This window comes from Oryctolagus cuniculus, chromosome 2 (genome assembly GCF_051225735.1).
Source record: "Oryctolagus cuniculus isolate XC-2025 breed Fujian yellow rabbit chromosome 2, ASM5122573v1, whole genome shotgun sequence".
Classification (NCBI taxonomy): domain Eukaryota; kingdom Metazoa; phylum Chordata; class Mammalia; order Lagomorpha; family Leporidae; genus Oryctolagus; species Oryctolagus cuniculus.
In genome coordinates, this window is record NC_142868.1 from 123,065,732 (window position 1) to 123,080,053 (window position 14,322).

At 42.7% G+C, this 14,322-nt stretch overlaps 1 protein-coding gene across 1 annotated transcript in view; it reads right to left on the minus strand.

The window, feature by feature from the left end:
• Window positions 1-14,322, minus strand: part of DNAH6 (dynein axonemal heavy chain 6) — a 315,572-nt gene that overhangs the window by 107,669 nt on the left and 193,581 nt on the right. The window contains exons 42-45 of the mRNA XM_008254187.5: window positions 9,499-9,670; window positions 5,413-5,559; window positions 4,821-4,894; window positions 2,568-2,722 (exon numbers count right to left, since the gene is read on the minus strand). Coding sequence (XP_008252409.3) covers window positions 2,568-2,722; window positions 4,821-4,894; window positions 5,413-5,559; window positions 9,499-9,670 — 548 coding nt within the window. The remainder of the gene's footprint in view (window positions 1-2,567; window positions 2,723-4,820; window positions 4,895-5,412; window positions 5,560-9,498; window positions 9,671-14,322) is intronic.

Consider the following 14,322-nt stretch of genomic DNA (forward strand, 5'->3'; position numbering starts at 1 on the left):
CTTTCAAATAAATTCTTAAAAAAAAAGATAAATTGGGGGCATAAAAGATTGAAATCCATGTATAGCTCATGAACGTTTTGGTGAAAACCCCTCATTTTCACAGATTTCACAAATTTTTTTTACACAAAAAACTTATGTTTTAATTACATTTCCATGAACTTTTTGAAGTACCCTCATGTATTAATGTTTTCTTATATTTTACCCCATAATGCACAAGTATTATAATGCACAAATGGATGAATGAGATATTGTAAAAACCAGGCACGTTATATGTCACTCTTTCTTTAGTGTTTACTGTTATTTATATATGCTTATTTCTGAGACTATGGGAACAAATGACTTATCCATTGTGTTTCCCAGAATGGAAGCTTACCCATAAATTCTTAGAAGCTTATGTATAAATGGATACAAAATCCCTCCTCCCCCTGTCCCAGCAGGAATTCTCTAATGTAGTAGATGAGTGACTTTTCCTCTAATTTAGTAGACAAGTGGTGACCTAATTAGTTACTATTTCAAAAGGGAGGTCCATTCTTCCATCTTAGGTGTATGGTGACAGCTTGGGGGCGTGTGAGGAGTAGAATCTGCAGGTGCATTCGCCCTTTGTAAGCTCAGGCTCAGAGTTAAATCCCTTCCCGATTTGGAAAGGCTTCTGCCCACTTCCTCTATGCCAAAACCCTAAAACCTCGAAGGTCATCAACAAATGGAAATGTAGTAAGAGCTTCAATACTAAATATTTAGTAGTTAATCCACAATCTGAAGCCCTTTATGTTGCTAATTAGCAGTAGGTGTCTGAACGCTCTTACTTAGAACTTAAGTAGAAATATGTTTTGTCTGATTCCTAACTATGGATCCTTTCTAGAAAACAAGAGAACACCTCGACATTGCTATTTACATGACAGTCCTTTGTGTATCTGAAAACCTAATCTGCACCACTCTACAAATGGTTTTTAATTTCCTCCCATAATATTTTAAACAAATCCTGAAAGGTCTGGTATTTCTCATTCACAAAATAAAGAAAGATCATATGTATGATTAAGCCGGCTTTGCCTGTCGTCTGGTCTACTTTCCAGGAAGTTTCTCAGACCAGAGCGCTGCCACTATTATTTTCTTTGCAGGCTGAGGACCAGCCTGAGCTACGGGAATAAAAGTTGTTAGGGGATAGCATGTGAGTATGCTGGCAGAAAGACAGATGGGAAGCAAGTGCTATCCCCACAACAGAGTGACAAATGAGTGTATGTTATAACACTTGGGCTGTGACAAACATAAAATCCCGAGTTGAAGTTAATTAAAGACAAGTGCAGGACAGCTGAAAGACTCTATTTGCTTATGGTTTATGTGAAAAAAATCCTGGGGATTTCATTGTTAGTCTTAACAAGGACCAACACTAAAATGTGGTTGATATGGAACAAAAAGCCATTAAAATGTTGCTGCGGTAGTAGGCCATGGCACCAGATGTGAGCCCCAGTCTGCAATGTACTAGCCAAAGGACTTGGGTCAATTTATCTAACGTCTCTGACACTGCATTGTCTTAAAAATGGCTGTGTCGATGTTTTTGGTCTTGTTTTCCCTTTATCTCCATTGGGAAATAGCATATTTGCCCTCTTCTTATAAACCTGGGTGGACCTGCACAATTGCTCTGACCAAAGGTTTGCTAGAAGTGATGCTATGTGGCTTCTGAGGCCAAGTCGAAAACACCATTTGGCTTCTGCCTGGCTGTGTATTTTGGAGCACTTGCCTTTGGAGTCCTGAGCCCCCATGTTGAGAAGCCTGGCTTCCCCACTGCTGCCAAGTTGGAGAGACACACGGAGAGGCCACATAGAAGCAGAAATGTCACTCCCATAAAGACCCCCAGGAACCAGCAGATGAAGCCACCAAGAGATGGAGTGGCTGATCAGGTAGCAACAGCCCAGCTGAGTCATATTTGCAGAGATACTGAACCACAGGAGAGTACTGTGACAGTTACACGAGCAGCATCATGTTGCGGTTTTATATGCACACTAAGTGCCATTATTATTACTGCTTCGTAGGCTGGAACTGATATCAGAAGTCGCAGGAAGCGGATGTCAGCTCATCTTGGAAAGGTCATTTTAACACTTAGAAGACATAACCTACTTTGAAAAGTGGTGTGAGCCCCAAGAACTGCAGGCATTCAGACTGGATGCCCATGTACCAGCGATGCTTCTCAAAGTGGGCTTGCAATGGATAAGAGTCACATTCATAGGCAGATGAATCATCCTGAACCTGACTTGTTTTGCTGCAATTTTGAACTTCCTCTTTCTTTAGTCATACAGGTAGTTAGCCTTGTTATACTGTACATGCATCTTTGTGGAACCAGACAGAGCATGTAAAAACAAACCTAACAATTAATGTTTAGCAAAAATAACCACCCCTGGAGTCCACCAAAAGCTCATGTCACATATACTTAAAGTATATGAAAAATAAATTTTGAATTATAGTGGGAATCGCTGAAAGAGCTTTGTCAACCTCACAAGTTAGAGTTTTACACAGCTTAATTTTTACTCTTCAGTATAAAACAATGCATAATTGGGCACCTTACAGCAGCATACCTTGAAACATGCTCTATAGCATCCTGAAAGAACACCAGCTTGGCTTCTTTGGGGTTTATGAGGTTGTAATCATCAAGATAATCCTGTAGAACATTTGCAATTTTCTCCATATCAGGCAAATCATCATAAATCCGATCAGCTTTATCTGCTCCAAACTAAAAGATGATTTATAGGAGAAGAGCCAAGTTGGATTAATTTGATACATAAATATATATAACTTGTAAAATCCATTTAACTTTTCATATGGTACACCTGAATCTCATGATGTTGTCTATAATATTCACACAGGAATAGGGCTCAGAAATAGTGTTTTAATTTTTCTTGCAATCCCACACTCCAGTTTCAAACTTTTGTTCTTGGACTGTTGACATTAGATAAGCTAACTATGGGGCCAGCGCTGTGGTTCAGTAGGTTAATCCTCTGCCTGCGATGCCTGCATCCTATATGGGCGCCATTTCTAGTCCCAGCTGCTCCTCTTCCAATCCAGCTCTCTGCTATGGCCAGGGAAAGCAGTGGAAGATGGCTCAAGTCCTTGGGCTTCTGCATCCACATGGGAGACCAGGAAGAAGCACTTGGTTCCTGGTTTCGGATTGGCGCAGCTCCAGCCATTGAGGCCATTTGGGGATTGATCCAGTGGATGGAAGACGTTTGTTTCTATCTCTCCCTCTCACTGTCTGTAACTATACCTCTCAAATAAATAAAAATCTTTCTAAAAAAAGAAAAGCTAACTAGTGGCAAATTATGCATGGTAGACTGCTTTTCTTATAAAAAATCCCAGAAATACATATAGTTTTTAATCAGCAGTTTTCTAGGTTAAGTAATTATTAAGAATGGAATTCACTTGTAAAACTATAGGGAGTTGAGTCCCTGTTTGGACCTATTAGTAATGTTTTTTCTTCATTGTAGCAATTGCCTTGGCGACATTTGCACCTGGAATTTTGAAAACACATATAGGAAATGCAAGAGGAGCCCAGCTTCTCTTTTTCCTTTGCTTTAATCCCTCATTTGAAAGTGCTATCATTAGAAACACACAGGAAATACAATCTTTTAAAAGAAACTTTGGGCTTTTTAAAAAATTTATTTATTTATTTTATTTATTTGACAGACAGTGAGAGAGAGAGAGAGACAGGTCTTCTTTCTGTTGGTTCACTCCCTAAATGGCCACCATGGCCGGTGCGGCGCTGATCTGAAGCCAGAAGCCAGGTGCTTCCTCCTGGTCTTCCATGTGGGTGCAGTGGCCCAAACACTTGGGCCATCCCCCACTGCCCTCCTGGGCCACAGCAGAGAGCTAGACTGGAAGAGGAACAACCAGGACTAGAAACTGGCACCCATATGGGATGCTGGCACCGCAGGCGGAGGATTAACCAAGTGAGCCATGGCACCGGTGCTGGGCTATTAATAATAAATTTAAATAGGTATATTTCACACCAGTAAATTGTTTATCTTATGTGTCAGATGGTAATACTCATCCAGACATAGAATGCAAAGATGAGCTCGTTCATTTGCTGAACTGGCACGGACTGAGAGCCTGCTTCGTACTTAGCTTTGTGAAGAAAGCTGGGGACTAAGAGTGAACCAAACAGCACGGCCCTTGTCCTCTTGGAGACACTGGGGATGTTTTATATAAACAAGAGTCAATTTGGCAAAACAAGGTGGCTGGCTGTTAACATGGGTAGACAGTTAGAAGACTCATTCTAGGCAGATCCAGAGGGCAAAACTAGGCTCACGTACAGATATTTACTTTTTTTGGGGGGAGGCATAGATTTGAGGAGCTTATAAGGAAATATAATGGAAGTTAAATATAAGGAAAGTTTTGCTGTTAATCAGGATTACCCTGGAATGAGGAGGGCGGTTTTGTTAACTAACTAGCTTCCCATGACTGGAAACATTTGAGCAGTGAGAGGCAATCCCAAATTGGATACCTGATAGTCCTGATTCCAACTACGCCCAAAATGAATGTAACTAGATCAGAGGTCAGAAACTTTTTCTATGAAGCATGAGACAGTAAATATTTTAGAATTAGCTCTCTGTCCTTATTACTACATTCAACTGTTGAGATGTAAAAGCAACTACATAAATAGTACACAAATGAATGGGCATGACTATGTTCTTATCAAACTGGGTTTACAAAAATAGTTGCCCCACTAGTTAGTTTTCTCAGATGTAAGGTTCTTATAAAACATAAACCTGAACTAGAAAATTATAAATGTTTCATAATCTTCAAGCACACTCAAGTCAAAGTGACATACTTGCCTTAATGAAATCTCCAAATATGATGGGTTTATTTAAAAAATATTCCAAGCCAATTGCTATTCCAAAATGTTTGTCTGTCAAGAATCAAAACCAAGTTTAATGTAATGGTAAGCTTGAATGCTGTATTTTAACAAGATATCCAAAATAATATAAGCTGTTAGTTTACTTAGAAGTCTTAATTATTTTAATTGGAAAGTGAGAGAAGTCCATGTTAGGAACCTGTTACTTAAATTTGATTAGTAATTTCCAAGATTTAAGATTAAGAATATTTAAATATTTTAAGCTTTTGCTAAATAATAAATATTGGATGCTTATTTAATACAGTAGTATTTTTAAAATCAAAATGCTGTTTCTCCTATTTCCTCTATTTCACTAGGATTCTATACTGTTAAAAATATCAGCCCTCCTAGATTTATTGTCATACTTTTTCATGCATTTTTACATATTTGAGCCATCAAAGAAAATACCTTTTACTCATAGATTACTAAAGCTCATTGTATCATCTTATATAAATGCATTTACATTTTCCTTTATAAAAAATGGACTTGTTTTTCTGTGGGGAAAATATAACTAAATAAAGATTTATACTTACTGGCCATTTCTGTCAAAATAACATGGAAATAGTGTTTATCTTCATTATTAATCAAACGATCATGAAAGACTCTTTGACATTCATGACAAAATAGTCTAAATATCTGAAGTTCTTCTCTTATTGTTCCTGGATCACACTGGAGGATGCCTTTTTTTTTTTTTTTTAAGGAAAAAAAAAGGAAAATTCAACTTGTGGAATCTAGCAATAGTTAAATAGTAGATCCGTAAATCTGACTTTATCCACAAACCCAGTGGATATTATACACATGATAGTGATCCCCTTTTGAAAGCAAAGTGAGGTCACATCTGACCAAATTTTTTTTCCTTTTTTGTGATGATTATTTAGCTGAACATGTGAAGTTGGTCAAACTTCACAGAATAAACATTCACTTCACTGTTACATGGGTCATAATGTTAAAAGAAGGGTGTCACAATTCTCGAAATATAAAAGGGTACTTCAAATGTTTATGGAAAATATAATTAAAAGACAAGCTCATTTTGGTGCAACAAGTTTTAAAACTGTACATTTTTTCCCATGGTGCATTTTATTCATTTTTTGAGAGGCAGACAGTGAGAGCTATTTGCTAGCTCACTGCCCCAAATGCCCACAGGGGCCAGGGTTAGGGAGTCAAGAATGCAATCCAGGTCTCCCATGTGAGTAGTAGGAGCCTAATTACTTGAGCCATCACCAATGCCTCCCAAGGTCCACATTAGCAGGAAGCTGGACTCAGCAGTGGAACCAATCATTGAACCAACCACTCTGTTATGGAATGGGATGTGTGCATCCCAACTGCTAGGCTAAACTCCTCCCTAAGCTTATCTTTTAATTTCATTTTCCATAAACTTTTTGAAGTTCCATCACATACCTAATCTCCTAACTTTTCATGCTGATGCAAATACTGTTTTCAAAACACTCTCATTCTTCCCGAATATTACACTCCTCACCAAATGCCCCTGACCTTTCTGGCTTTTGCTCCAAGTATTTTTAAATTTATTTTAAAATTTACTTGAAAAAGGCCGGCGCCACGGCTCACTAGGCTAATCCTCCGCCTAGCGGCGCCGGCACACCGGGTTCTAGTCCTGGTTGGGGCGCCGGATTCTGTCCCGGTTGCCCCTCTTCCAGACCAGCTCTCTGCTGTGGCCAGGGAGTGCAGTGGAGGATGGCCCAGGTGCTTGGGCCCTGCACCCCATGGGAGACCAGGAAAAGCACCTGGCTCCTGGCTCCTGCCATCGGATCAGCGCGGTGCGCCGGCCGCAGCGCGCCGGCCGCGGCGGCCATTGGAGGGTGAACCAACGGCAAAGGAAAACCTTTCTCTCTGTCTCTCTCTCTCACTGTCCACTCTGCCTGTCAAAAAAAAAAAAAAAAATTAAAAAAAAATTTACTTGAAAGAGTTACAGAGAAAGAGATAGAGAGTCTTCTATCCACTGGTTCATGTGGGGAGCAACCCGGACTAGACTGAGTTACTGGAATTAAGACTTATTCTATGCATCTGCTCTCCCACAATATGGCGCTGGGAGAGAAGTAAACAGCTTCCGCACAGCTGCCTCCAGTTCAACCAATAAACTGTAGGACTTGCTCCTGATTGGAGAGCAGCGTACTCGGCGTGTGGGCAGCCGAGTTAGGATTGGTGGAGGAGGACTATAAAGGAGGAGAGAGACGGCATGCACCAGGAACATCTAAGGGGAACATCTAGCTGAAGGAACACCTGTGCAGCCCCCGAGAAAGCCGGCCGGCGGTGTGCCGCTCCGCTGCGGAAGTGGGGAATGTGGCCAGGGGGAACTGCCCTTCCACGGAGGTGGAAGGGATAGTAGCCAACCCGGGAAGAACCAGCAGCAAACCCGGGGAGGGCCGTGCAGACGAAAGAACAGCGCAGGGTCCTGTGTTGTTCCTCCACGAAGAGGGGGAGCGACAGTTCACTCCCCAAATGGCTGCAATAGCTGGAGCTGGTCCAATCTGAAACCAGGAGCCAGGAGCCTCCTCTGGGTCTCCCTCATGGGTGCAGGGGCCCAAGGACTTGGGCCATCTTCCACTGCATTCCCAGGCCAAAGCAGAGAGCTGGATTGGAGGTAGAGTAGTAGGGATCCCTACCTTGTAGGCAGAAGCTTAACCCCTTCACCACAGTGCCAGCCCACTGCTCCAATTATTCTGAGTACTATTTTTTATAAGTTGTTATTATAAACATAGTTACGATTGCAATGATAATGAAAGCAGTGATAGATAGCAGTGCTTGGAGATTTTCCTTCTCCATAAGAGTGTTCAGGTAGAGATCCTCACACTGTGTAGATGGGGCGGGGAGAGTACTTGTACACAGATACATACAGCAGATAGAGTAGCAGGTACCATCCATATTGCTCTGGGACGCTAGGATCTTTCTACAGAGAATACTGCTTTCTTTTCATCTCTCATTTGTGTGTTCAGAGAAACATCTAGGGTATGAATCCAGGTAAGGTGTGCTATGAAGGGACATAGACAGGGAAGATTTTCCCAAGGAGGTGAAGACTGAGCAGGCAAAGTAAGCTATATGGATGACAACATTCCAAGAGCAGTACAGAGGCTCCTGTGGAGCTCTATTTCAGGAATAGTAGGAGGTGGGAAAATAAGGAGGAAAAGTGGGAAGTAATAAGAAAGAGGATGTCTGGGTTCTGATTGCATAGACTCAGCTGCGCAGCAGGTACAGGGGAAGCAGCCTCTGGAGGGTCTGACTGGGAGTTACCTCTGGCTGCTGTGCAGAAGACAGGGCTGGGCTAGACTCAAGGAAATGTGAAAGGAAGAACAGGAAGCAGGAGACTAGAGAGGAGGCTCTTACTGTTAGGAATCTTGGCGAGAGGGAATGGTAACTGGGCTAGAGCAGTGATAGAGGGAGACATGGGAAGTGGTCAGATTTGGGATATACGTAGGAGGTAAATCAGGTCAGAACTGTGCATGGCTGGATGGGTGTTGTCAGAACGTGTGGCCAAGGCTCTGGGGCGAGGATACCCGTGGCCAGGAATGGAGGGATAAAGCTAGAATTTGGTCTAGACATGTCCAGTTTACCCAGCATAATTGGATATCTGAGTAAGGTCACTGAGAAGGACGCTGGATATGCAAATCACACAGAGGAGTGGTCAGAGCTGGAAGTAGGCAGTTGAGTGCCAACTCTATACAGGTGGTGTTAACACCTTAGAGTTGATAGGTTACCTAGAAGTATGTGTAGATTAAAAAAATAAAAAAGACCAAAGGCAGAGGCCTGGGCCCCAACATTTTGAGATAAGGAAGAGGAGCAGCAGTAGCCACTGAGAGAGAAGGGAACCTAGGACAGTGTGTGCCCAGGCTCTGGGGCATTACAGAAAGACGGAAGGATGAGTTGTGCCAAAGATGACTCAGAGGGGGAGTTGTGCCAGATGGTGCTGAGACTGGGAACTGAACAGTGGATTTGATGGAATGGAGAGAGGAACCTGGAACAAGAGGAACTCTGCAGCATCAGGCAGAGCGTGTTCACTAGAAGGTATTAAAAGTAGAACTGAAGGGGCTAAGTGGGAAAATGAGGAGACCATTATTTAAGGGGTCTTTCCAGGAAGGGCAGAGAAACACCATCAGGCGGTTATGAGGCCTAAGGAGAGTTATTTTTAAATGGGAGGTACTGTAATCGTTGAGAATGATCCAAGAGAAGGGGAAACATTGAAGATGCACGAGAGAAGTGGGAACTATAAGAATAGTGTCCCCGAGCAGGCGGGAGCAGATTGGTATTCAGGGCAGAGCACTGCTGGTTTATGACAGGTGCAGCTCAGAGAAGGAAGATACAGGTTTATAGGTAGAACGGGAGATTTAGAAAATGAGGCAGCTCTGGGTCTATTGCCTTTTTTTTTTTTTTCAGTGAAAGACACATTATCAGATGGCAGGAAAAATGGGGAGGTGTTGTTGGCAGTGTGACAGAGCTGGGAAGTGGTCAGCCTGGGGTGGGGGTGGAGAGTGACTTGAACAGGGACCTGCAATGCAGCTTCCCAGGGTGTCACAGACACCTGGATACACATGATTCCACCGAGAGGTTTGTAAGCTAATGGAAATGAAGGGAAGCTGCAGTTCAGGGAACAAGGGTTGATACACTACCTTGAATACATTTGGATAAATCCCTCAAATTAAACACATAATGAGACTTGGCTGGTGTTGGCAGGAGATCAACACTCATTCTGTTATAAATCTCAACGGAGGCTTCTACAATGTTGGATGCAGTTTGCTTTACAGCTGGTGGAAAGTCATTCAGGAATCCATTCAAGATGGCCTAGAACCAGAAATAGAACATGAGATGATTAGATTAAAAATGAATAATTACCTTCCAAATAACCCAGATCTGATACTTTTGGTAGTAATAAATAGGAAGCTCAAATCCAATACAAAGACATGTGGGTGCTAAAGATTTTGCATTGCAAAAAAAAAAAATCTTGTATTGCCCTTTGATTTCTTTTTCTTGCCTAATGGCTCTGGCTTAATCTTCCAGGAGTATATTGAAAGCAATGGTTAAAGTGGGCATCCTTGTATGGCTCCAGATTTTAGTGGAAATGTTTCCAACTTTTCCCCATTCATTATGATGCTGGCTGTTGTTCTGTCGTAAATTGCCTTGTGTTGAGGAATGTTCCTTTTTTTTTTTTTTTTTGACAGGCAGAGTGGACAGTGAGAGAGAGAGACAGAGAGAAAGGTCTTCCTTTGCCATTGGTTCTCCCTCCAATGGCTGCCATGCTGCGGCTGGCACATCGCGCTGATCTGAAGCCAGCAGCCAGGTGCTTCTCCTGGTCTCCCATGCAGGTGCAGGGCCCAAGCACTTGGACCATAGCAGAGAGCTGGCCTGGAAGAGGGGCAACCGGGACAGAATCTGGCACCCCGACTGGGACTAGAAGCCAGTGTGCCAGCGCTGCAGGTGGAGGATTAGTCTATTGAGCTGCGGCGCCAGCTGGAATGTTCCTTCTATATCTAATTGACTTAAGGTTTTCATAATGAAAGGGTGTTGTATTTTAGCAAATGCTTTCTCTCCATCTACTGAGACAATCATAATCTTTGTTCTCCAGTTTGTTAATGTGATGTATCACATTTACTGAGTTGTATGTTCAAACATCCCTCCATACCAAGGATAAATCCCACTTGGTTCGGGTGAATGATCTTTCTGATGTGTTGCTGGATTTGATTGGCTAATATTTTGTTGAGGGTTTGTGTGTCTATGTTCATCAGTGACTCTGGTCTATAATTCTTTCACTGGTTTATCTTTTTATGGTTTTGGAATTAAGATGATGCTGGCCTCTTAGGAGTTTGGGAGGATTCCTTCCCTTTTATTTGTTTTGAATAGCTTGAGAAGAATTGGAATTAGTTCATTAAAATCTGGTGGAATTCAGCAGTGAAGCCATTCAGTCCTGGGCTTTTCTTTGTTGGGAGGGTCTTCATTATTGATTCAATCTCCATCTTGGTTAATGGTATGCTCAGGTTTTCTATGTCTTCATGACTCAATTTTTATAGATGGTATGTGTCCAGGAATCTATTCATTTCTACAAGATTTTCCGATTTGTTGACATAAAGCTGTTGGTAGTAATTCCTGATGATTCTTTATTTCTGTGGTATCTATTGTTACATCTCCTTTTTCACCTCTGATTTTATTGATTTGGGTTTCTCCCTCTTTTTGGTTAGTTGGGTCAATGGTATACCAGTTTTATTTTTTTCCAAAAACTAGCTCTTCATTTGACTGATCTTTTATGTTTTTGTTTCAATTTTGTTTATTCTCTAATTTTTTCTTTCCTGATTTTGGGTTTGGTTTGTTGTTTTTCTTGGTCTCGAGATGCACTGAGAGCTCATTTATTTGATGTCTTTCCAAATGCCTGATATAGGCACCACTTGCTATAAACTTCCCTGTTAATACTGCCTTTGCTTTATCCCACAGGTTTTAATATATTACCATCTCCATTATTGGAAATTTTTTTGATTCCCATTTCTCTTTTGATGTTTTCTACGACCCAGTCTCTACTACTGTCATGATTGTGGGGAGCAACTCGGACTAGACTGTTACTGGAATTAAGACTTATTCTATGCATCTGCTTTCCCACAATATGGTGCTGAGAAGGGAGTAACAGCTTCTACACAGCTGCCTCCAGTTCAACCAATAAACTGTAGGACCTGCTCCTGATTGGAGGAGAGCAGCGTACTCGGCGTGTGGGTAGCAGAGTTGGGATTGGTGGAAGAGGACTATAAAGGAGGAGAGAGACAACATGCACCAGGAACATCTATCTGAAGGAACACCTGTGCAGCCCCCGAGAGAGCCGGCCGGCGGTGTGCCGCTCCCCCGTGGAAGTGGGGAAGGTGGCAGGGGGAACCGCCCTTCCACGGAGGTGGAAGGGACGGTAGCCAACCCGGGAAGAACCAGCAGCAAACCCGGGGAGGGCCGAGCAGACAAAAGAACAATGCAGGGTCCTGTGTCGTTCCTCTGTGAAGAGGGGGAGCGACAATGATGGAGCCCTCTCTCCACTGGTTGCCAGGTACTCTTGTTGGGGGATAGGGAGAAACATTTTTGCTGGGTTAGGTGGGTACCGTGCCCCCCACCCCTCCCTTAGGGCTCTTGGCTTGATTCAAAGACATTGCGATCTGCAAGGCTCTCCCTCCAGCAGTATGAGCAGTGGCAGGGGCTGCTGCAGACTGCTCTCACCTCATATCCTCCTGCTCTCAGCTTGGGGGATCCTGTGTTGTCTGTGCTCAATGCTGTGGGTCCACACCTTCCATGCTGATCCACAGCATCCCTCTTCCTTCAGAATTTCCACTGAAGATTTTTCCCCAACTCTCCCCTGGGAATGGCACTTCCTCTGCCTTTTTTCCCCTGCTATTTTCCTCTTGTATAAAGCAGTATTTCTTTTCTCAGGCATCTTGGAATTCCCTTGTAGGTCTCCTTTGACACTTTCCTTTCTCTGTCTCCCTCAACCAATCTTTGATACATGTCTTGAATCCGTTTCCTTCTGTGTCCCATGGTAACACCCACTTCTGCTTCCTCCCCACTCTCCCTCCTTCACTCACCGGCCTCTCCACTTCTGATATCCCTTCCCATTTTCTTTCATGAAAATCAGGTCATAGCTCCCCCAGGAGCTCCAGCCCTCCCCAGCTCCTCACCTCATCCCTCCCTCCCTACTGCTCACTGTGTCCCATCCACGCTGGCTTTAACACTCTGTGTTCCTTCCTTAGGACTCTGCACAGCCTTTCCCCTCTTCCCTAGTCAGGTCTTTTCATCCCTCATGTCTTGGTTGTGTCATCTCTCCAGAGAGGCCTCCCTGACTACCAATATAAAATAAGCCCTGCCACCAGTCTCTTGATATCCTAATAATGTACATGGTTTGAAAGTACATATTTTATGAGTTAGCCCCCACCCATAGTTGCCTGAGAAAATCCTAATGGTTTTTAAAACAGATAAATTTTCATCACCATTAGTTTCATGGGAAGAAGCTACAAGAATGCCTATCAATGCTTGCCAGGTGATGACTTTAGATTTTTGGGCTTGTAGATGAGAGATTTTAGAAATAAACTGAATTATTTGTTGTTCAGCAAGTTTTGCGTTGAACATTAGCTTCAACAGCTTTTGAGGACTGTTTTTTTTAAAGAGTTATTTGAAAGTCAGAGTTACACACACACACACACACACACACACACAGAGAGAAAGAGAGTGAGGGAGGGAGAATTTTCCATCTGCTGGTTCACTCCCCAGTTGGTTGCAATGGCCAGAGTTATGCTGATCCAAAGCCAGGAGCCTAGAGCTTCCTCTGGGTGCCCTACATGGGTGCAGAGGTCCTAGCACTTGGGCCATCTTTCACTTGCCTTCCCAGGCCAAAGAAGAGAGCTAGATGGGAGGTGGAACAGCTGGGACTAGAACTGGTGTCCATACGCAGGCGGTAGCTTTACCCACTATGCCACAGTGCTGGCCCCATGGACTGTCTTTTCAAGGTATTCCATTCTGGGCCATCAACATGTATTAAGCACAGTCCACACAGCCTGTATTTTGAGGACTCTCCTGAATGAAATCTTCAAATTTAATCAAAATCTGTCCATCTGTATGTGTATGATGAAGAATAGTCTAGCTGGAATTTTTATATTATATAAGCAATGTGCATAAACTACATGAAAAAAGTTCCAGCCTGCCCATTTTCTATCACAAATTACCGAAACAGTTTCTGACATATATTGGTAAAGGCATGTGTATTTTTACATCTCATTTACCTCTTTATGATCTGTCTCAAGGAAGGAAATTCCATGAGTCAAGGATATCATCTGTCATACAGTAGTTGCTCAACAGAAATATGTTTAAGGAGTGAATGAAGTGCTATTAAATTTGTATTCATGAGTTAAAATTGGAATATTAGCTTCCTGAGGGGAGGCGCTGCACTATGTGTAGTAGGCCAAGCTTCCTCCTGTAGCACTGACGTCCCATATGGGTGCTGAAGAGTTAAAATTGTATATGTATGGGTGTCAAAAGTTAAGCTTAAGCTTACAGTTTAAAAACCTTCCTGGTGCAGCTGTAAAAATAAGACAGAGTAAAGTAGCACCTTGACAGTAGGGACTCCATTTTGGAGCACTTGAGACTGCATTCTGGGAAAGCAACCCCCCCACCGTGAGACTCTGGTCTGAAACTATGATCTCAAATAGTCGGACAATAGCAGTGCACTACACCACCCTTGGCAACGCACAAAAACCCCCTAGCATGATTGCTCAAGCTTAAAAGTAGAAAGGTTGCACCTGGGTTACCTGGGCTAATAATGAAGATGTGATTTGTCTATGTCTTAAAATCATAATTGCTGATTGTAAGATTTTAGCAACCGCTTAGCAACCGTGTATTCTCTCCCTCCTCCCGATTTTGCGGTTTTTGCCTTTATAAACCCTATGCTGTAGTTCCTCACTGCTCCTCTGTCCTTGTCAGAG